Consider the following 24,196-nt stretch of genomic DNA (forward strand, 5'->3'; position numbering starts at 1 on the left):
AAAGAGGTAGCAGAGAAGTTATCACCTTAGTTAATTCCTTTCTTCACTTATGTTGTCCCTCATTTTCCCTAATTTCCCTCATTTTTTCATTTATAATATTTATTTCCTAATCTACCTTGATGACTACTTATAAGTATTCTAAAGTGAGCTCGGCTTCTCAGTATTCGTCATTGTGGCTTTCATATTATCTTTTCACTTCTTACTATACTTTTGCATAATAGTTGTCTAATACGTTTTTATAAATTTATTGCAAACAAAAAGAGGAAATAGCTCTTAATGATAAAATTTGTATAGAAATGAAGAAAAACAAAAAAAAAAACTCCACTGCTTTTTAACACGACGAAAAGTGGGTTAAGAATGTCTCAAAAATCTTTAAATTTTAAAATACCTATTTATCGGTAATCGAGGTTTTCTTGGATCTGCTTCTTTAAGAAAAAAAAAACACAGCGAACTTCGGGCACTGTGACGACACCTAGCTAATTTCACTCGGAACGTAGTCAAACGTCACCAAGGCCCACCTCCCAGGCCCTAGAAACTGCTCTCTGGGAACAAGCTAGGAACTTTTTGATTTTGTTAGCCTTGCCCCTCTGAGCCCTTCACCAAACTCCCGCGCGGTGGCGCCCACCCCGCCAGCCGCCGGGGCTCAGCACGCGGTCTTCTTCCAGCCAAGAGCCCCGTCATTGGTGGGCGCCGACCCCCAAGTCGATCTCGCCTAAATTACAGACATCTGTATTCAAAAAAAAGGAGGGGGGCGGGGAGGACACTCCCTCTTTTCTGTTCTCACGCCATAGCCGATTCCCAGGTTTCGGGAAACTCCACAGGAAACGGAAATAGTCTCACTCTGGCCGGCGCGCGCGCCGGGTTGCAACACCCGCCTCGCCCTGGGGAGGGGGTGGGGTGTGATGGCTGCCCTCAGTATTGCCTGCACAAATATCTACCAGGGCCGCAACTAATAGCTCCTGCAACTTTGCACCATGTTTTCCAGTAAGCCTACCGACAGGCACTGTGCAGATTCAAGCAGAGAGACGTCCAAGCATTGAGGCCGCTGTTGCACTGGCCACCCCGAGCCCCCAGTCGGCCCTCCCGTCCCGGCTTCCTCGCCCCGCACTAGGACCCCTGCAGCCGATCAGGCGGCAGCCGGGGCGACCTCCTTCCTCTTTTGGCAAGATGGCGGGAGGAGAAGCAGGAGTGACTTTGGGGCAGCCGCATCTTTCGCGCCAGGATCTGACCACCTTGGTGAGGTTTCGCTTGGAGAGGATGCAGAGTGAATTCGGGAGCGGAGTTGACCGATCCTCCCGGGTGGCATTGGGATTAGTGTCGGGTTGTCGGGAGCATGGGTCTGGAGGGAGACCTGTAACCGGGAGCCCTAAGCCATGCTTGCGTCGCCTGTACCCAGGTCAGTCCACGGTCAGGGTGCAGGGATGTAAGGTCTTGGGATTTCGAACTTCTGGAGGATTCGGCTGGAAAGTCTTGATGTTGATTGTCATGGTTTCAGCTTCTGAACGTCTGGGAAAGGGGTGTCTTGTCTGCATTACTTTTAGTGCTTATGTTCCCAAGATTGGGAGGTCTCTGACCTCTAGATATCCCATAGTTATACGGAGGTGAAAGTGTAATCTGTTTTGTAATGATGCAGGGCTCTTACGGCTTTCCAGCCATAGGAGTATAAGGTTACTGATCCGTGAAAGGCGCTTTAGAAGTAGAAGAAAACTATGCAGATGGTGGTGAGAAGTAGATTGCAAATGTAAAGTCAAAGGAAAAGTTCTGATTTGTTTTATGTGCAGTGTTTTAAAATATTTCATTGCAGGATGTTACCAAGTTGACGCCACTTTCACACGAAGTTATCAGCAGACAAGCCACAATTAATATAGGTAAGAGTAACTTAAGAGACCTGATTTGCTTGATCTCCAGCAATGAATTTTATCCCCACTTTTTGTGTGATTACCTGAATATGAGGATTCAGATATTCAAGAAATAGATATTAAGTCCCTGTGAATAAAGCACCTGCTAGATTTTTTGCAGGGTGGGGGCAATCCCAAAGAATGCTGCCCATGTCTAGCTTACAGACTTGGTAAGAATAAAAAACGAAGACATAGAAGTTTAATAGCATAAGGCAGTATGTAGTCATATGTATCAGAAGTTTAAGGAAGAGGTGAAAATGTGGCTATACCTGCCACACAGGATTATTTAAAGGGCAGAATTTATGCAAGTTTTATTTGATGTACAAGCTGTGATTAGGTCGATTTTTTTTTTTTCTTAATTGACACCTAGAACTTTAGAGGAGACGTTATGTTGATTGAGTGTAAATTTTGGACATTTTGAGTTTATACAAACAGCACAGTTAAAAAGTAAGACTCCACCATGAGACTTTTAAAAAGTTACACCATTGCAGTTGTTAAACTTGGGTTTCCTTATTGGTTCACAAATCCCTTTTTGTTGTGTCAGGGCCCCTCATACCTGTTTAATCTGGAAATGCTGGAAGATTCCTTAATATATAGAATTCTGGTCTGGTGCAGTGGCTTATGCCTGTAATCCCAGCACTTTGGGAGGCCAAGGCAGGTGGATCGCTTGAGCCCAGGAGACCAGCCTGGGTAACATAGCTATCTCTACAAAAAGTGCAAAAAATTGGCCGTGCATGGAGATGCATGACTGTTTCCCCACGACTAAGGAGGCTGAGGTGAGAGGATCACTTGAGCCCAGGTGGTTGAGGTTGCAGTGAGCTGTGATCAGGCCATTGCACTCCAGCCTGGGCAGCAGCAGGAGATCCTGTCTGGTCCAGACTATGTTTTTAAAACAAAGTTGTTAGTTACATGGAAGGTTCTCTTCAGTCCTGTATGAGAACTGTGGATATATGGAAAAGGAAAAATTGAAGTCACTGTTGGTTCTGTGTTGATATTTACAGTGAGTTATGGCTTTGGTTTTTTTTTTTCTTTTTGAGATGGAGTCTTGCTCTGTCGCCAGGCTGGAGTGCAGTGGTGTGATCTCTGCTCACTGTAACCTCTGCCTCCCGGGTTCAAGCAATTCTCTTGTCTCAGCCTCCTGAGTAGCTGGGACTACAGGCACGCGCCACCATGCCCAGCTAATTTTTGTATTTTTAGTAGAAACGGGGTTTTACCATGTTGGCCAGGATGGTCTCGATCTCTTGACCTTGTGATCTCCCCACCTCAGCCTCCCAGAGTGCTGGGATTACAGGTGTGAGCCACTGTGCCTGGCCAGCTGTGGGTTTTCTACTCTTAACAGTATTTGAAAAAATATTTGGTGTGTAATTAAATACACAGGAATTAATTTTTTTGTACTTTGTCTGTAGGTACAATTGGTCACGTAGCTCATGGGAAATCCACAGTTGTCAAAGCTATTTCTGGAGTTCACACGGTCAGGTTCAAAAATGAACTAGAAAGAAATATTACAATCAAGCTTGGATATGCTAATGCTAAGGTGAGCTGGGTACTGTGGAACAAGGAAGTATTTAATTGTGCAGATAACAAATCAAAATCTTTTTTATTGAAATTTTAGATTTATAAACTTGATGACCCAAGTTGCCCTCGGCCAGAATGTTATAGATCTTGTGGGAGCAGTACACCTGATGAGTTTCCTACAGATATTCCAGGGACCAAAGGGAACTTCAAATTAGTCAGGTGACTTCATTTTTGCTAAAAACACTTCACTGTGTTTTATTGTCTTCTGTTTTGTGCTTTTTGAATTATTGAGGTATTAAACAATGAACTTAATTGCTCAATGGTTTTGTTTTCCCGTTGTTTTATGTTTTTATGGCAAATCTGAAAAGTCAAGCATGTAAATCTAAGTTAAAATACTTATATGCAGTTTCTCCAAACTAAAAGTATCATATAAACAAAATGGAGAAACAACTCATTGGATTGAAGGGATTCTTTTTCTAGGCTTCCTGAGTAAAAAAACTCAGTGCTGTTTTTGTATATTAAATAGGAGAGGAACAGAGCCATTTCTAATTCCCCATCTATTTTCTGAATATGGTTGCATACCTGGTTTTTTATCAGAGGATACTGACATCTGACTATAGTAATGTTTCTGGGGACTGAAGATGCTCTACAGGGAATTTTTGGATCAGGAGCAGGGCTGGGATCAGGGAGAGACAAGTGAGGCCTTTCACCCAAAATTTAACTGGGCTTGGGGGTGGCAGGTATGCCAAAAAACTCAGTGATTGGAATAAATTATTTATTTATTTATTTGTTTGTTTATTTTGAGGTGGAGTCTTGCTCTGTTACCCAGGCTGGAGTGCAGTGGCGCGATCTTGGCTCATCCAACCTCTGCCTCTGGTTCAAGTCATTCTCCTGTCTCAGCCTCTTGAGTAGCTGGGATTACAGGCACACACTGCCATGCCCAGCTAATATTTTATATTTTAGTAGAGATGGGCTAATACAATATCTCTTTTGAAATTAGTGCAAAAAAATGTGATAAACAGAATATCAAATATATAAATAAGGGCAGACTCGGTATTAATGAATTTTTTCCCCTCTTGCTTCAGTATCACTTTATGGCTCATCATGGCATTGTATTTTGTTCATGACTGATTTTTGCATTAATTTTGACTTTTTAAAAATATTGAATATATATGTTTATCTTTTGTTTGTTGGTTGGTTTTTGAGACAGTCTTGCTCTGTCACCCAGGTTGGAGTGCAGTGGCGTGATCTCGGCTCACTGCAACCTCTGACTCCCTGGTTCAAGCAGTTCTCCTGCCTCAGCCTCCTGAGTGGCTGTGATTACAGGCACACACCACCATGCCCAGCTAATTTTTGTATTTTTTAGTAGAGAGGGAGTTTTTACCATGTTGGGCGGGATGGTCTCGATCTCCTGACCTCGTGATCTGCCTGCCTCGGCCTCCCAAAGTGCAGAGATTACAGGTGTGAGCATCGTGCCCGGCCTAGATTTTATATTTTTAGTAGAGGCAGGCTTTCACCATATTGGCCAGGCTGGTCTTGAACTCCTGGCCTCAAGTGATCCACCTGCCTTAGCCTCCCAAAATGTTGGGATTACAGGCATGAGCCTCTGTGCCTGGCCATTTACCTTGAAGACTAAGTTTTTTGGCGTTCTCTTAAATTTTGCGTTTTGCCTCACTGTAGTCCTGGCCCTTAATAGTGGATCAGCAAACTTTTTCCATGAAGGGCCAGATAGTAAATGTTTTCAGATTTGCAGGCCATAGAGTTTCTGTCACTTCTGTTCTTCTATTACAGAAGCAGATGTAGACAATATGTGTGTAAATAGGTGTGGTGGTGGGCCAGATTTGGCCTAAGGGCTAACCCCATTAAAAAAAAATTGTGGCTCTAAATTGAATACCATAGTTGTGCTTTAAACAAGTGCTGCCATCTCCACTTCAAATGGGCAAGTCTAGTTTTTTGAGGTGCCAGAGCTATTTTTGGAAAAAAAATTTTCTTTGAGATAGAATTTTACTGTTGTTGCCCAGGCTGGAGTGCAGTGGCATGATCTCAGCCCCCTGCAACCTCCACCTCCTGGGTTCAAGAGATTCTCCTGCCTCAGCCTCCTGAGTAGCTGGGATTACAGGCATGTGCCACTACACACGGCTGATTTTGTATTTTTAATAGAGATGGAGTTTCACCATGTTGGTCAGGCTGGTCTCAAACTCCTGACCCCAGGCGATCCACCTGCCTCCGCCTCCCAAAGTGCTGGGATTACAGGTGTGAGCCACCTCGCCCAGACAGAAAATTGTTTTTTCAGATTTAACATGGTTTTTGTAAGTCATTATAAGTTTTAGCTTTCCAATCAATGAGATTCTCAGTATATACTCTGTACCATTATTCTATACCATATTCACTTTAATTGGATTTGGGGGTTTCTTTATCTTCCATTCTGCACATAACTAATTGAATTTGCTTTGTAATCTGTAGTGGTTTTAATTTCAGCTGGTGAACTTCTAAGTTCTAGAAACACCAAGCCCTGTACCAATTTTATAGCGATAAGATTATTTCCTAAGTTTATTTAACTTTAAGAAATCTATAGCATGTTTAAGTAGTAATTCATGTTAAAACTGATTTTTATTTCTTAATTGTTAGACATGTTTCCTTTGTTGACTGTCCTGGCCACGATATTTTGATGGCTACTATGCTGAATGGTGCAGCGGTGATGGATGCAGCTCTTCTCTTGATAGGTAAATACCTCCCAATTGGTCTGGACAAAAGAATGTGGAACAAATCCGAGATGAAATATTTAAAGGGGAACTAAGGCCTTTAAGGACCATATCTATTACCTACAGCTGACACAAATGGGAGCTAACATGTCATCCAGGATGACTTTCCTACCTACCAGCTATCACAAAATACTCAAAAAGATAGACTTGGGGCTGATGGCTTGTGAGAATTCTTGTGGTAGCATCTGAGAAAAAGAAAAAAAGTCATTGGTTCATTTTTCTTATTGAAATCATGTGAGGTGATTTATTTAGTTCTAAATGTATGTGTAAAACTATTTGTGGGGTGTGTGTGTGTGTGTGTGAACTGTCTACTGTAGATGTATTTAAGATACAAATACCATTCATAATAAGTGCTGAAGTCTAGAAATAAGTGGAGTTTGCAAGGGTAGCATATGCTTTGTTTCCTGTGTAAGCTGTTGAGAGATTTCATTAAAAGCACCAGGCGCAGTGGCTCACGCCTGTAATCCCAGAAATTTGGGAGGCCGAGACGGGCGGATCACCTAAGGTCACGAGTTTCAGACCAGCCTGACCAACATGGTGAAACCCCGTCTCTACTAAAAATACAAAATTAGCCAGGTGCGGTGGTGCACGCCTGCAATCCAAGCTACTCGGGAGGCAGAGGCAGGAGAATCGCTTGAACCCAGGAAGAGGAGGTTGCCATGAGCCAAGATCACACCATTGCACTCCACCCTGGGCAGCAAGAGTGAGACTCTGTCTCAAAGCAACTGGGCATGGTGGCTCATGCCTGTAATCCTAGAGCCAAGAGTTTTAAGACCAGTCTAGCCAACATGGTAAAACCCCACCTCTACTAAAAATACAAAAATTAGCTGGGTGTGGTGGGGTACGCCAGCTACTCAGGAGGCTGAGGCAGGAGAATCGCTGGAACCCAGGCGGCAGACGTTGCATGAGCAGAGATGAGGCCACTGCACTCCAGCCTGGGTGACAGAGACAGAGTGAGACTCAGTGTCAAAAAAAAAAAAATTTTTTTTAAAGCATGCCACTTGAGTATAGTCAGGACACTTGAACATCACAACTTGAGGATTAGAGTGCTCAACCAAACATGCCTGTTTATAATACGCTGTTGGTTATCTTAACAGTCAGCATTCTTCCCTCTCGGTTGAAGAGGAGCCTCTGATATTAGTTAAAATTCTTAGATAGTATTAAGTGCTTTTTCCTCTTAATTACTCTCTACCTCTCAGGAAGTTGGCTGGGCCAGAGCATTTCCAAGACTGGATAGAGCTAGAGGGGTTTACCTTATACCTGAGCAAAAGCTGAGGGCAGACCCTGAGAACCCATACTTACTGATTTTAAGCTTCTTGCTTAGGACCAGGGTTGGGAGCCAGACAGTGGGGAGGTTCCAGTGAATGCAGGTAACAGGGTAAAGCGGGGCCAAAAGGTGGTTGCCTGGCAATAATATCTAGAACTGTTGCCTTGAGTACAGCTAGAACATTCAGAAGTCTCCTTTATTAGATGCCAGGCTTTTTAGGGTGGTGGGGGGGGGTGTGGGTGGCAAAAGAGACTCATAAAATGTACTATCTTATGTATTTAAAGTGTACAACTTAGTGACATTAAGTACATTCACAATTTTGTACAACATAGTGGTTGTAGTGTCACCACTATCTAGTTCCAGAACGTTTGTATCACCACAAAAGAAAACCCCATGCCCATGAAGCATCAGTCCCCATGTTTCCCTCCCCCACCCCCTAGTAACCTGTACTCTGCTTTCTCTCTTTATGGATTTGTCTGCTTGTTCTGGGTATTTCTGGCTATTCTTAAATAGATCTTTTTTATTCTTCATCAACTAGCTGGTAATGAATCTTGCCCTCAGCCTCAGACATCTGAACACCTAGCTGCTATAGAAATCATGAAACTGAAGCATATTTTGATTCTACAAAATAAAATTGATTTGGTAAAAGAAAGTCAGGCTAAAGAACAATACGAGCAGATACTTGCTTTTGTCCAAGGTAAGAAGCCATAATATGTAATAAATCTATGAATCACTTTGATGGGCATTTACTCTGGATACTAGATGTTAAATTAACTTGTAATGTATATTATCTAAAACACGGTAAACTTATGAGTCTTAAGCCTTAGCACTCTACCTACTGCTTGTTAGCAACCTGATATAACTAATAAAATCTATGTTTCTGAATTTAACATACTAAAGTATATTTTTGCTGGCAGCAAGTTAGAACTGGGGTTGTATTCTGGAAACTTTACCAGTCAGATTTTTTAAAAATCTCAGTAATAGTAAAATGAGTAACATAATCTAAAAAAACTTGGCTTACAGTATTTGTTACTGAACAGCTACTTTCAGATTTGGAAGTGACAGTGATTTAATCTCTATAATGTCCCTTTCTCTAATAGCATAGAGACATGATATATCTTATTGTTGACATTTTCTCTTAGTCTTGTTTTTCTTGTTAGAAAGGTTAATTTCTTGTGAACTCAGTTCTGTCATCACGAAAAGTAATACATGATTTTAATTAAAGTCTAATTGTGTTTGGTCTATTTCTTTGACTAGCTTGTTTGACATATAAGTAATATGGAGCAAATATAAATGGCTGGGCATGGTAGCTAACACTTGTAATGCCAACACTCTGGGAGGCCAAGGCGGGCGGATCGCTTGAGTCCAGGGGTTCAAGACCAACGTGGGCCACATGGTAAAACTCCATCTCTACAAAAAATTAGCTGGGATTGGGGGCACACACCTGTGTTTCCAGCTACTACATAGGAGGCTGATGGGTGAGGATTGCTGGAGCCTGGGAAGTGGAGGTTGCAACAAGCCGTGATTGTGCCACTGCACTCCAGCCTGGGTGAAAGATCGGGACCCTGTCTCAAAAAACAAAAAATTAAAATTACACGTGCCAGCAGTCTTGGATTATCAGAGTCTGTAATTTTATCTTGACATTTATTGAGAGAGTTATTACATGTTAGAAGTCTTTTCAACTAGTAGAGTGCTCTTTCATAGGAATGTTAGTATTTTCTTTATATAAACAGGTTTATCATTGAACTAATATTAAGTATGTCTATTAATATAATTTAACAAATTTCCCTTAAAGGGAATAGTATTCATTTTCAGGAGTAAAAAAAAAACAGAATATTGCCAGTTTTTTGAACAGAAATATCCACTTTGCACTTGTTGCTGACATTTGTATGGGGTTTAGGCATCTATTTTATTATAGTAATCTTAATTGTTTTATATAACATACATAGAATAAATTTTATAAAACTATAGAACTTTGACCTTTCTGAATTTTGTCATATAGGTACAGTAGCAGAGGGAGCTCCCATTATTCCAATTTCGGCTCAGCTGAAATACAATATTGAAGTTGTTTGTGAGTACATAGTAAAGAAAATTCCAGTACCCCCAAGAGACTTTACTTCAGAGCCCCGCCTTATTGGTAAGTGATTGGATTTACCATTAACTCTTAATCTGATCTTTCCCACATTGGTGATTCCTCTTTAAGGCTGTTTATTAATATTTCCTGTTTCTGCATAGGTGATAATTCATACAGGTTTTTTTTTTTTTTTTGAAATCAATCAATTCTGAGATTGTGTTGGCAGTATTAGATTACCGGATGAAGGACAGAGTCCTGAACACAATAAAAACTGTTAACCTCGGCCTGGTGCCTATAATCCCAGCACTCTGAGAGCCTGAGGTGGGTGGATCACCTGAAGTCAGGAGTTCGAGACCAGCCTGGCCAACATGGGGAAACCCTGTCTCTACTAAAAATACAAAAAATTAGCTGGGCATGGTGGCGCGTGCCTGTAATCCCGGCTACTCAGGAGGCTGAGGCAGGAGAATTGCTTGAACTCGAGAGGCGGAGGTTGCAGTGAGCCAAGATCGTACCACTGCATGCCAGCCTGGTCAACAAGAGCAAAACTGCATCTCAAAAAAACAAAAACAACTGTTAACCTTTCTGTGCTCAATACATGGTATGTGATCAAGATGGAATAATATAGAATCTTATCTATGGAATCATAAGGTTTTAGTCAGGGCGTTAGAACTTCCTGACTAAAACGTTATACAGATGATTTTATTGTTCCATTAGAGAAAAACTGATACTGGTATAATTTGATCACCTAAGCTTGTGGTTCCTATCCAAGAATGTAGAAGCCTTCTCGAAACAGACATTTGAACTTGTCTGGGCCTTCATCCAGGCTCCTGGTGTTTAGTAGGAAATATTCTCTGCAGTGACTTAAGTGCAGGTCATGTAGTCCTAGTGTTGTTTTGTAGTTATAAAGCTGAATTGTTCTTACAGGAGTCAATAATATAGAGGTATATAAAGAAAATGTTCGGCCGGGCACGGTGGCTCACGCCTATAATCCCAGCACTTTGGGAGGCCGAGGCGGGTGGATCACGAGGTCAAGAGATCGAGACCATCCTGGTCAACAAGGTGAAACCCCGTCTCTACTAAAAATACAAAAATTAGCCGGGCATGGTGGTGCGCGCCTGTAGTCCCAGCTACTCGGGAGGCTGAGGCAGGAGAATTGCTTGAACCCAGGAGGCGGAGGTTACAGTGAGCTGAGATCGCGCCATTGCACTCCAGTCTGGGTTACAACAGCAAAACTCCATCTCAAAAAAAAAATAAAGAAAGAAAATGTTCATAATCTCTCTGTCTTCAAGTTCTAGTCCCTTAGCCCTAAAGTAAGCAAAGATAACAGTTGGTGTCCATTATTCCCACACTTTTCTCTTTTTTCATATCATCATGTATAAACATATACACAGGCTGGGCATGGTGACTTGCATCTGTAATCCCAACACTTTGGGATGCTGAGGCTGAGGTGGGAGGATTGCTTGAGGCTAGGATTTTGGGACCATCCTGGGCATCAAAGGAAGACCCCGTCTCTACAAAAACTAAAATATTATAGCTGGGTACGTTGGTGTCTACCTGTAGTCCCAGCTGCTCGGTAGGCTGGAGCAGGAAGATTACTTGGGCCCAGGAGTTTGAGGTTGCAGTGAGCTATGATTGTGCCACTGCACTCCAGCCTCTGTGATAGAGGGGGAAAAAAAATCCAAATACAGACATGAATTTTTTTTTTTTAATGGAAGTGGGATTATATTATGCATGTAGTTTTTCTAACTATTCTTAATAGTATATGAGGGTTATTTTTCCAGATCATTACCTATAGCTCTAACATTAATAGCTGCATGATACTCTGTAATACTGGTATATGATATATATGCCACTTGTTAATAAACTTATTTTCATTTTTCCCCATCATAAGTGAGGCTGCATAAGCATTGGAGTAATAATAGATTTTGTTAGAAAGTCACCCCTTGGTATAAATCTTATATTGCCACTATTTTAGAAAAGTTAACATGGCAAATAATATTTCTTCTAAAGTTAAAATTAACACAGCTGGCTTTAATTTGTTTTATTTTCTTTTAGTTATTAGATCTTTTGATGTCAACAAACCTGGCTGTGAAGTTGATGACCTTAAGGGGGGTGTAGCTGGTGGTAGTATCCTAAAAGGAGTATTAAAGGTAAACTGGGTTTTGAATGTTGTGATTTTGTTTTGTTTTGCTTTTCTTCTTTGTTTTACCTTTGTCTTAATCAGGAAAAAAAAATTCATGATCCAGATTGAAAAAAAATTTTTTCCATGGTTTCTGGTATTTGATAGAGTTCTCTTTTTTAATATTCTTTTTTTCCCTCTTCAAACTCTGTTCCCCTCACTCTTCTGGGCCTCTGATAGCCACCAGTCCATTCTTTACCTTTGTGAGATCCACCTTTTTAACCCCTGCGTATACACATGAGTGAGAATGTGTGATATTTGTCTTTCTATGCCTGGCTTATTTCAGTTAACACAATGGCCTCCAGTTCTAGATAAGTTGCTGCAAATGGCAGAATTTCTTTGTTTTGTTTTTTTTTTGTGGCTGAATAATATTCGTGTGTGTGTGTGTGTGTGTGTGTGTACACATTGCATTTTCTTTTCTTTCTTTAGGTTGTTTTTTTGAGACACAGTCTCTCTCTGTCACCCAGGCTGGAGTGCAGTGGCACCATCTCGGCTCACTGCAACCTCTGCCTCCTAGTTCAGGTGATTCTGCTGCCACAGCCTCCCGAGTAGCTGGGACTATGGGCACTTGACACCTTGCCCAGCTAATTTTTTTCGTTAGAGATGGGGTTTCACCATGTTGGCCAAACTGGTCTTGAACTCCTGACCTCAGGTGATCCACCCCCCTTGGCCTCCCAAAATGCTGGGATGACAGGCGTGAGCCACCACACCCGGCCCCTGATGGAACTTTTGATAGGTAAATGATAATTTTGCTGTAACACAATAATTTTAATTACTAATTATATGTTTACAGGTGGGCCAGGAGATAGAAGTAAGACCTGGTATTGTTTCCAAGGATAGCGAAGGAAAACTCATGTGTAAACCAATCTTTTCCAAAATTGTATCACTTTTTGCGGAGCATAATGATCTGCAATATGCTGCTCCAGGCGGTCTTATTGGTAAAGATTTTCTTCTCATCTCTTCTAATTCGTGGCTATTTGTGGTACTTACCGTGGGAGGTGGATTACCAAAAGGGGCATATTATAGATTTTTTAACTGGCTATTTTAATAATAGAGTGGGGTGGGGGAACAGTCATGTGGTTAAGCTCTTGCTTTAGGTTATAAGATGACTTTATGAGTTAATAAAAATTATTTTTAAACACAAAGGATACATTCTGATCAGATAAGTTTGATGACTTATCATTTAAGATTCTTACCTACACTTAACGTTTTTGTTTGCACAATTTTTGTGGTAGATAACAGTTCCCCTTTTTTGGGGGGTGGGGGGGAGATGGATCTTGCTGTGTCACCCATGCTGGAGTGCAGTGGTGCAATCTCAGCTCACTGCAACCTCTGCCTCCTGGATTCAAGCAGTTCTCCTGCCTCAGCCTCCCAAGTATCTGAGACTAGAGACACATGTGGCCACGCCCAGCTAACTTTTTGTATTTTAATAGAGATGGGGTTTCACTGTGTTGCCCAAGCTGGTCTCAAACTCCTGAGCTCAGGCACCTCCCCTGCCTCGGACTCTCAGAAAGTGCTAGGATTACAGGTGTGAACAACTGTGCCTGGCCGTGGTTGCTTTTATGTATATTGTGCAATAGTCCCTTACAACTTAGTTTATTATTGAACACCCCCAAAACTGAAAGATTCAGTGAGAATTAAAGGGGATGTTGTACCTTTAGATTAAAGAAGAAAATGTTAATTGAAGAAACAGTTTATTCTTCACCTAACAAGTTGTATCTTTGGTTAAAAATTGTAAAGAGGAAATTTAAAAAAGACACGAAAAACAGTTTACCAGATTGGCCGGGTGCAGTGGCTCACACCTGTGATCCCAGCACTTTGGGAGGCCGAGGTGGGTGGATCGCTTGAGCTCAGGACTTTGAGACCAGCCTGGGCAACATGGTGAAACCTTGTTTCTACAAAAATCAGCTAGGCGTGGTGGCAAATGCCTGTAGTCCCAGCTACTTAGGAGGCTGAGGTGGGAGGATTGCTTGAGGCCGGAGGTTGACGCTGCAGGGAGCCAAGATCGTGCCACTGCTCTCCAGCCTGGGCGACAAGAGACCCTGTCTCAAAAGAAAAAAAGAGGCTGGGCGTGGTGGCTCACACCTGCAATCCCAGTACTTAGGGAGGCCAACTTGGGTGGATCACTTGAGACCAGCCTGGGTAACAGTAAGCTGCCATTTCTCCAATAAAATAGTAAAATTAGCTGGATTTGGTGATGCATGCCTATAGTCCCATCTATCATTTTATCCTTTATGTGCATGTGTGTGGTAATCAAGGGAAATTTGGAAACTTTTTTAAAATTTAACTTAACGAACTTTTAAATTTTGTTTTTTTTTTTTTGTTTTTCTTTTTGTTTTTGTTTTTTTTTTGAGGCAAAGTCTCACTCTGTCACCCAGGCTGGAGTGCAGTGGTGTGATCTTAGCTCACTGCAACCTCTGCCTCCTGGGTTCAGTTAATTCTTGTACCTTAGCCTCCAGAGTAGCTGGAACTACAGACACATACCATTATGGCCAACTAATTTTTGTATTTTTAGTAGAGATGGGGTTTCTCCATGTTGGCCAGGCTGGTCTCAAACTCCTGGTTTTAAGTGATCTACCCTCCTTGGCCTCTCAAAGTGTTGGGATTACAGGTGTGAGCCAGCACACTTGGCCTAAGGAACTCTTTAAACATAGGAGAGAATGCTATAATGATAACCCCATGTAGCCATCACTCAGCTTCAGCAATTATTAATGATTTACCAATCTTGACTGGGCGCGGTGGCTTGCACTTGTATTCCCAGGACTTTGGGAGGCCAAGGTGGGCAGGTCACCTGAGGTCAGGAGTTCAAGACCGATCTTGCCAACATGTTGAAACCCTGTCTCTAATAAAAATATAAAAATTAGTCAGATGTGGTGGCACATGCCTGTAATCCCAGCTACTCAGGATGCTAAGGTAGGAGAATCGCTTGAACTCAGGAGGCAGAGGTTGCAGTGAGCCGAGATTGCACCACTGTACTCCAGCCTGGGCGACAGAGACTGTCTCAAAAAAAAAATTTTCCTAATCTTGCTCTATATGTCTTCTTTCCTCCACTCCCCAAAAGACACAGCTGGAGTATTTTGAAGTGAATCCCAGGAATCATATGTGGTTTTTTGTTTTTGTTTACTTTTGTTTTGTTTTTTGAGACAGTCTCACTCTGTCGCCCCAGCTGAGATCTCGGCTCACTGCAACCTCTGCCTTCTGGGTTCAAATGATTCTCCTGCCTCAGCCTCTCAAGTAACAGAGATTACAGATACCTGCCACCACACCCAACTGCTTTTTGTATTTTTGGTAGAGGTTGGGTTTCACTGTGTTGACCAGGCTGGTCTCAAACTCCTGACCTCGGGTGATCTGCCCACCTGGGCCCCCTAAAGTGCTGGGATTATAGGCCTGAACCATTGTGCCTGGCCTGGCCCATATGTAGTCTCTAAGCTGTCTTTTCAATCATTCCTCCAGGGGAGAAGTGGCATGCAAATATTCTGCAAACTTCTCATTGTGAATTTTCTATTTTTTCAGTCTTTGTTAAGGCTATTTTGAGTTCCGTTATTATCTCTATTTATTCTTTGTTTAGAACTTATTTTTATCGTTTTGCAGACCAAGTACCATCTCCTGCATTAAGTTCTCAGCCAAGCCATCATTCCTAGAATATCAGGTTTCTAAACCCTTTGTTTAGAATTTAAATCAAGAGAATGTTTCTATTCTCATTTGCCCAGTCATCTCATGAGTGTACATATCTATTTGTCTCGGTAAAACAGGTATTTTCATATGCCTATATAGCTATTATATGAGTATGAAAATAAAAGTATGTATTAAAGTATATAGGTACATGTTGTGCTTATTTGGCTTTGGGGTAACTAGTTCACTTTTTAAAAATTGTTTTGAGACTCACTCTGTCACCCAGGCTGGAGTGCAGTGGTGTGAACTTGGCTCACTGCAACTTCCGCCTCCTAGGTTCGAGCGATTCTCCTGCCTTAGCCTCCAGAGTAGCTGGTAATACAGGCACATGCCACCACGCCCAACTAATTTTATGTATTTTAGTAGAAACGGGGTTTCACCATGTTGCTCAGGTTGGTCTCGAACTCCCGACCTCCGGCAATCTACCTGCCTTGGCCTCCCAAAGTGCTGGGGTTACAGGCGTGAGGCACGGTGCCCAGCCAACTAATTAACTTTATAGGTGTTTTAGGAAATAAAACATTGAGCTATATACATCTTATTTTTATATTAGGAGTTGGAACAAAAATTGACCCCACTTTGTGCCGGGCTGACAGAATGGTGGGGCAGGTACTTGGTGCAGTCGGAGCCTTACCTGAGATATTCACAGAATTGGAAATTTCCTATTTCCTGCTTAGACGACTTCTAGGTGTACGCACTGAAGGAGACAAGAAAGCAGCAAAGGTAAATGCTTTTTATAATTCCTGTTTTTAAAAACATGACAAATGGGAGTGTTAAACTAGTTTTGAGCTTTATTTTTTTATAGTTAACATGAAATTTAGAAAAAAGAAAAGGTAAATAAATTTGACTTCTGCAAAATTGAGAACTACTTTTTAAATTTTTTTTTTTTTGAGAGATGGAGTCTTACTCTGTTGCCCAGGCTGGAGTGCAGTGATGTGATCTCAGCTCACAGCAAACTCTGCCTCCCGGGTTCAAGTGATTCTCCTGCCTTGGTTTCCCAAATAAGGGAAAACCGGAACTACAGGCGTACACCACCACCACGCCCAGCTAATTTTTTTATTTTTTAGTAGAGATGGGTTTTCACTATATGTAGGCCAGGCTGGTCTCGAACTCCTTACCTAAAGTGATCCGTCCGCCTGGGCCTCCCAAAGTGCTGGGCAATGAGCCACTGTGCCTGGCCAAAATTGAGAGCTTCTATATAGCAGTCAGTGTAAGAAAGAAACCAATAAAACAGAAAAGTTTTTGCCATGTATGACAAAGAAATGACATTCCTAATATCCATATGATTTTGTTGTTGTTGATTTTGAGACAGAGTCTTGTTCTGTTGCCCAGGCTGGAGTGCAGTGGTGTGATCTCGACTCACAGTAACCTCGATCTCCCGGCTCAAGGCATCCTCCTACCTTAACCTCCTGAGTAGCTGGGACTACAGGCACGGGCCACCACGCCTGGCTAATTTTGTACTTTTTGTAGAGATGGAGTTTTGCTGTGTTACCCAGGCCGATCTCAATGTCCCAGATTAGGTTGACAGAGATGGGAAATTGCTGACACCTAGTGTTGGCAAAGATTTTGGAAAATAAGCAATCATGCTTTTTGAGAAAGTACAAACTGGTAATACTTTCTGAGAGAGAAATTTGGTGATATTTGTCAACATTTAAATGTGGCAACACCCTATCCCAGCAAATTTCACTGTAGTATTCATTCATTCATTTATTGGAGATGGGGTCTTGCTCTGTCACCCAGGCTGGAGAGCAGTGGCACAATCTTGGCTCATTGCAGCCTCCACCTCCTGGGTTCAAGCAGTTCTCCTGCCTCAGCCTCCTAAGTAGCCAAGATTACAGGAGCGCACCACCACACCCGGCGAATTTTTTATATTTTTGGTAGAAATGGGGTTTTACCATGTTGGTCAGGCTGGTCTCGAATTCCTGACCTCAAGCGATCCGCCTGCCTCAACCTCCTAAAGTGCTGGAATTACAGGCGTTAGCCACTGTGCCCGGCCCATATTAACTCTTATATATATGGCCATATTATTATTATAGCCATAATATTAGTTTATATTAACTCATATATAGCCAGAGTCCTCCCCTCTCCCCACTTTGGGGAATTTTGTACCATTTAACTTCTTCAGAATTGTAAGAGGTTCTCTGCTATGGTTACTACCTTATTTTTAAAAGGTGGATCTTATGTAAATTCAGTGGGTGGCAAATAAACCTTCCTTTTGTCATCTTTAGACTATAGTTTAAATTCCTTTACAATGAAATTTCTATAGAATTTTTTTTTTAATTTTATGATTGACATACTTCCAGTAGTATTTGGTAAATTCTTAGTATTTTTGGAAAGCATTGTCTTGATTTGGGGGTTTATTTTTTTCCAATTTATTTTTCTAGGTGCAAAAGCTGTCTAAAAATGAAGTACTCATGGTGAACATAGGGTCCCTGTCTACAGGAGGGAGAGTTAGTGCTGTCAAGGCCGATTTGGGTAAAATTGTTTTGACCAATCCAGTGTGCACAGAGGTAGGAGAAAAAATTGCCCTTAGCCGAAGAGTTGAAAAACACTGGCGGTAAGTTTGTTAGTCTTTGTCACTGTCTACTTAAAAAAAGACATTAAAACAGAAAAGTTTTAGAAAAACAAAACAGTCAGTTTCCTTAAGTTCTTGGTGGTGTACACATGAGCACACACACACTTCATTGAGGACAACAGTTATTGGGGCTTTCAGTCTTAACTATTTGTTTGGATGACTTTGAAAACTATACTTCAACCTTCACTATAGTCCCGTATTTTAGTCCAAATACTGTGATTGGCTTCTCTTCCTCCTAGACACAAACCTATGCAAAACCCAATGATTTGGGTTCGGTATTTCCTTTGACTTTGGAAATCATTTCACACAATAGAAAAATTGCAAGAATTTTACAGAAAACTCCTCTATAACCCTTTCCTAGATTGACAAACACACATACACATTTATTTACATATGTTTTTTTGAACCGTTTGAAGGGTAGGCTATATATGTTATGCTCCTTGATCTCTTAATACTTCAGTGTATATTTCTCACCAAAAAAGGATATTCTTACATAACCACATAGAAATTTAACATTGGTCAAATACTGAAATCTATGGTGCATGTTTCAGTTTTATTATCCCAATAACGTAGTTTACGTTCCTTCTGTTTAGAGTCATGCATTGCATTTAATTTCATGTCTCTTTGATCTTTAATCTGGAACTTTTTCAGCCTTCGTCTTAATTGACATTAACAGTTCTGAAGAATACAAGCTAGTTACTTTATAGAATATTCCTCAATTTTGGTTTGTCTTATGGTTCGGAGGCCTAACATTAGATTCAGGTTATATATTCTTGGCTGGAATACTTAAATACACTGTGAAGTCTCCTTTTCGGGAATCACAGCCAGAGGCACATGTCATCTGACTGCTCCTCTTTGTTAAGGTTAGTTTTGACTATGTAGTCAAGATGTTGTCCAGCTTCTCTGCTGTGTAGTTAGTCTCTATCCTTGCAACTAATAAGCAATGTGTAGGGAGATCTTTTCAGCCGATACAGATAGCCTGCTGCTCATCGAATCCCACGCCCCTGGATATAGCATCCACTGATGATTCTTGCCTGAATCGAACTTGACTATAATTACAAAATCATAGCACCTCAGCAGGTCACAGTATCCTCCCCCAACTATACCACCCCACATTTATCATTTGGCATTCGTTCTTTGCCATTATTTATTTACCTATCTAGTTATAATATGGATTAATAGAGTCTTATTCAACATATCATGATTCATCACTGTCTTCCTTTATTTTGATGTGCATTGTTCAAAGTTTGGCCCGTGGACGTCCTTCAGGCTGGCTTTTGTGTTCCTTTCACATGTACTCATTTTTTTCTTTTTTATTGTTTGAGACCGAGTCTCACTCTGTCGCCCAGGCTGGAGTGCAGTGACACGATCTCGGCTCACTGAAACCTCTGCCTCCAGGGTTCAAGCAGTTCTCCTGCCTCAGCCTCCCAAGTAGCCTGGACTACAGGCACATGCCACCATGCCCGGCTAATTTTTGTGTTTTCTGTAGAGACAGGGTTTTACCATGTTGGCCAGGGTGGTCTTAAACCCCTGACCTTGCATGAGCTGCCACGCCCAGGCTCTTTCTTCTTCTTTTTTTGGAACATTTCCTATTTTCTGGCACAAGATCTTCTAGACTCATCTTGTACTTTCTCTGTTCCAGTTTTAGAACTGGCCATTTCTCTTATAAATGAAGAGCTGAGTGTTCACGTATATGCCCATTGCTCTTAGGGTGCTATTGCTTCTAGGTCTTTTTTTTTTTTTTTTTTTTTTTGAGATGGAGTTCCGCTCTTGTTACCCAGGCTGGAGTGCAATGGCGCGATCTAGGCTCACCGCAACCTCCGCCTCCTGGGTTCAGGCAATTCTCCCGCCTCAGCCTCCCGAGTAGCTGGGATTACAGGCACGCACCACTGTGCCCAGCTAATTTTTTGTATTTTTAGTAGAGGCGGGGTTTCACCATGTTGACCAGGATGGTCTTGATCTCTTGACCTTGTGATCCACCCTCCTTGGCCTCCCAAAGTGCTGGGATTACAGATGTGAGCCACTGCGCCCGGCCCTCTTCTAGGTCTTTTGAGAGGATAGAGCCAGGAAGCCCACACACATTTGTAGCTCCTGACTTTTTGCTCTTTCCCAGGTTAGTGAGTTTGCCCCTTGCTTTCCATTCCTTGTCACCTCATTATAGCCCATGCCACCATCACTTTACACTTCACAGTTATTGCGAAATACTCCTAGTTTGCCTTTTATTACTTAAGAGTTCAATCAAAATATTTTCATCATGCAATGCTCAATAATTTCTAGATGCTTCTCACTACTTTCTGATACTTCGGACTAGAAATCTGCTTCAACCCATTTAACCTTTCCTTCTGCATTGTCTTATGTAAACTTTCTAAATTAGACTGTTTCGTGCCCTGACTGTCCCCATAATTATTCAGATCACCCCTGCTCACTATCTCCTTCTTTAATTATTTATTTTGTATTTTTTTGAAACAGCGTCTCTCTGTTGACCAGGCTGGAGTTCAGTGGCATGATCATAGCTTGCTGCAGCCTCAGTGTTTTAAGTAGCTAGGACTGCAGACTTACACCACTATGACCAGCTAATTTTTTTGTTTTTTGGAGGCACTGAGTTTCACTGTGTTGCCCTGCATGATCTCAAACTCCCAGCCTCAAGCCATCCTCCCACCTCAGGAAGTGTTGGGATTATAGACATTAGCCACCCCACCCAGCCCTGCTTGCTTTATTAGGCTTTCATGATACTGTACCCACAATGGTCTCATCACTTGTCCAGATTTATCTGAATTACTACCCTGTAATTTAGAAAGTTACATTTTTGTTGTCTCTTAAGTAAATAATTGCTTGTGGTAATTTATGCCCTTTTGATTTTACTTTCTTGTGTGGTTTTATATATATATTGCTATTACAAACATATGACTTCCAGTGTATTTTAAAATAGATTTAACCACAATTTTCAGGCTGGGCACGGTGGCTCATATCTGTAAGCCCAGCACTTTGTGAGGCCAAGGTGGGCGGAACACTTGAAGCCGGGAGTTTGAGACCAGCCTGGCATGGTAGTTCATGCCTGTAGTCCCAGCTACTTGGGAGGCTGAGGCAGGAGAATCGTTTGAACCCAGGAGCTGAAGGTTGCATTGAGCCGAGATCATGCCATCACATTCCAGATTGGGTGACAGAGTGAGACTCTGTCTCAAAAAATACAACAACAACAAAAGTAATCTAAGAATATAGTATGGGCTTTCTTCATGGAGGGAGGAGGCTTTCGGAACAAATTTGAATTTAGAAGATAAGCAGGTAAAATGTATCATACAATTGTGTGGTAATGACAATGAAATGGATGTAAGATTTATGATTTCTTTTATTTTCATTTTGCAGTTTAATTGGTTGGGGTCAGATAAGAAGAGGAGTGACAATCAAGCCAACAGTAGATGATGACTGACGAACACCAGTTAAATAATGCATTTGGATGGAGTTGGAAGTTGGAATTTCTCTTAACAACCAAGGAGTTTATTTTCAAAGCAATATTGGGGAATTTATTTACAGTTTGTTACCTAAGTAGATAGTTATAAGATTATTCTCATGTTTTTGGTTATGAAGACTTAGGGACTGAAATTAATATAAAAGTTGGCGTAATGTTGGATTAAATCTATATTTTGACAGAAGCATTCCCATATAATGTCACAATTATATATCATGCAGTTTTGTTCTGCATGTCTTGTTTTGTTTTGTTTTTGAGTCTGGCTTTGCCACCCAGGATGGAGGGCAGCGGCCTGATCTGCAACCTCTGCCTTCTGGGTTCAAGCTCAGCCTTCGAAGTAGCTGAGATTACAGGTATGTGCCACCACACCTGGCTAATTTTTGTATTTTTAGGAGAGACATGTTGGCCAGGCTGGTCTCTTCTGACCTCAGGGTGATCACCCCACTTCGGCCTCCCAAAGTGCTGGGATTACAGGCATAAGCCATATTGCCCTGCCCATATCATACAGTTTGAAATGAATTTTTGCTACAACCAGCCTTTGCTGTAGCGCGCGCGCGCGCGCGCACACACACACACACACACACATATACACACATATATATATATATATACACACACATACCACTGAAACCGTCTGAAATAGTTTCATTTTCATGATTCCTCTTTGAATAGCTCCAAGCCGATGAACTGTTGTACCAATGAAAACTTAAAGAGACAGATTCTCCTTGAAGACCTCCCCTTTTTTTTGGCCCCATATTTTATATTGCTTTATCTTTGAAATTTTGCATGAAAAGGAAATTAATGGGTTCAAATGAAATTGTTCTTTAGAGATTTTAGAAATTGTTCCTATGGACAAATCTTTTTCTTCCCTTGCTCTTCCTGGCCTGAAACACAGGAAACCAGAGTCAGAAGTTACCTTTCTTTCCCTGTGATGGCTTGAAATTTTTTCGGCGTTGGTTTATGCCTGAAATCCAATAGTCTTCCTCCATTGGAAAATACTATTGTACCAAATAATTCTAGATGAGTAACAAAGATTTTTCTAGGCCTTCATTTTATGTTTTTTCTTAACTGTTATATTTTGATTATAACACATGTTGTAATATTACTAATTTTTGGACATTCCAAAAGGCCAAGAAGTAAAAGATGTTAGAAAGCTGTAACTGAGTCAAGATGCCCCACAGAGATTCTGGTTTAATTGTTGTGATTTAATTGGCTTGGAGTAAAATTCAGGCATTTAACAACTCTCCTCAGTGTTGAGAAATTTAGAGAGTTGAGGAGTAGGGATATTAAATTACAGAATCTCACAGTTTTGATAGTCTGATAATACAGTTTGCTCTTTTAAATTTGCATTGAGATGGGATTTGAAACATACTGTGCTCTTTTGAGTGTTGAAGTTGCATTGTAGAAGTTGAGAACCTGTGGCTATGGGTTATGTAAGTTGATCTTTTGAGGACGCATATTCATGTTATATACTTGGCTGACTTCGAAGGTTGTGTTGTAGCATGAGGAACACAAATAAACAATTCTACATCAAATGTTAATTTTATATCTAACATGTCCCCATGTGTTTTGTAAGTAACTTCTACCAGAAATTTTGGAATAAGACTTAAAATATAGACAAATTTATTACAATCTCATGTCAGATTTGAAACCAGAAATCTATTGTAATTAATTTAAGACATCCACATGAATTAGCAGCAAATTTGTAAAGCACTGTGCTGAGTGTAATGGGCATATACAGATAGGAAGAAAATGGACCCTGTTTTCATAGAACTTGAAACCAGGGCAGTGATTCTTAGCAAGAGATGTACCTGCTTGAGAATGTGCCTGTAATGTTTCTGATTAAAGTACATGGCTTATGTAAATCCTCTAGGCTCTACTGTCAAGATATTTTCAAAATCTGTTTAGTTCTCATCACTTCCACTGCTACCTGCTTAGTCAAAGCCACCAGTGGCTCTCACTGGGACTGGCCTTCTGACTGTCCTGCTTCTGCACTTGCACTGCTGCAGTCTGTTCTCAACACAATAGCCAGAGTCCCTGTTTCTAAGAGAATACTGCATACAACTCTATGATAGTTGTAAAGTTAGCCTCAGAAATGAGGGGCATAAAGACAGACTAGCTGTGACATCATCCAAGTGACTTTCAAGCTGACCTAAAAAGCATTCTGCACTTTTCCTTCTTGTATCTAACTTCCAAAGAGGATGCATGTGTGTGCTTGTTTTGGCAGAGGCAATGTGACTTATTCGAATAAGGGTATGCAAATAACTACACTCATAGAACAAACCTCCCCCCCCCCTTTTTTTTGGAGACAGTCTCGCTCTGTCACCCAGGCTGGAGTGCAGTGGCACGATCTTGGCTCACTGCCACCTTCTGGGTTCAAGATATTCTGCCTCAGCCTTGTGAGTAGCTGGCATAACAGATGTGTGCCAGCATGCCTGGCTAATTTTTGTCTTTTTAGTAGAGACAGGGTTTCACACATATTGGTCAGGCTGGTCTCCAACTCCTGACCTCGTGATCCGCCCACCTTGGCCTCTTAGTGCTGGGATTACATGTGTGATCCACTGCTCCTGGCCTGGCCTTTTGTTAACTAAAAGTCAACATACCATAAAGTCACCCTTTTAAAAGATATGATTCAGTGGCTCCTAGTATATTCCCAAAGTTATGCAGCCACCACCATGATCTAATTGTGAAACATGAAACCCCACATCCATTAGGCTGTTAGTCCCAGCGCTACCTCAGACACACCCAGCCCCTGGCAACTGCTCATCGACTTTATGGATTTGCCTATTCT

At 41.4% G+C, this 24,196-nt stretch overlaps 1 protein-coding gene across 3 annotated transcripts; it reads left to right on the forward strand.

The window, feature by feature from the left end:
• The first annotated feature begins 1,154 nt into the window (after positions 1-1,154).
• Positions 1,155-23,270, forward strand: EIF2S3 (eukaryotic translation initiation factor 2 subunit gamma). 3 transcript variants are annotated; one of them, XR_013531454.1, is made up of 12 exons: positions 1,155-1,236; positions 1,805-1,868; positions 3,305-3,432; positions 3,511-3,632; positions 6,042-6,136; positions 7,981-8,139; positions 9,445-9,579; positions 11,572-11,666; positions 12,489-12,633; positions 15,918-16,087; positions 17,749-18,802; positions 21,303-23,270. XR_013531454.1 is itself a non-coding variant. In XM_002762729.7 (12 exons), exons 1-12 carry the CDS (start codon positions 1,168-1,170, stop codon positions 21,364-21,366), a joined length of 1,419 nt encoding a protein of 472 aa, XP_002762775.1. In that variant the 5' UTR covers positions 1,155-1,167; the 3' UTR covers positions 21,367-23,270. The 3 variants fall into 3 exon arrangements, 2 of the variants coding, with proteins under 2 accessions (XP_002762775.1, XP_008987331.1); XM_002762729.7 differs by having other exon boundaries at positions 17,749-17,921; XM_008989083.4 differs by lacking the exon at positions 17,749-18,802.
• Positions 23,271-24,196: the final 926 nt, after the last annotated feature.

The sequence above is a fragment of the Callithrix jacchus genome, chromosome X (assembly GCF_049354715.1).
Source record: "Callithrix jacchus isolate 240 chromosome X, calJac240_pri, whole genome shotgun sequence".
Lineage (NCBI taxonomy): Eukaryota > Metazoa > Chordata > Mammalia > Primates > Cebidae > Callithrix > Callithrix jacchus.

Coding starts and splice junctions, on each gene's coding strand:
- EIF2S3 (XM_002762729.7), top strand. CDS start 1,168: ATGGCGGGAGGAGAAGCAGGAGTGACTTTGGGGCAGCCGCATCTTTCG. Junction 11,667..12,488: donor TCCTAAAAGGAGTATTAAAG/GTAAACTGGGTT, acceptor ATATGTTTACAG/GTGGGCCAGGAGATAGAAGT. Junction 16,088..17,748: donor GAGACAAGAAAGCAGCAAAG/GTAAATGCTTTT, acceptor TTATTTTTCTAG/GTGCAAAAGCTGTCTAAAAA.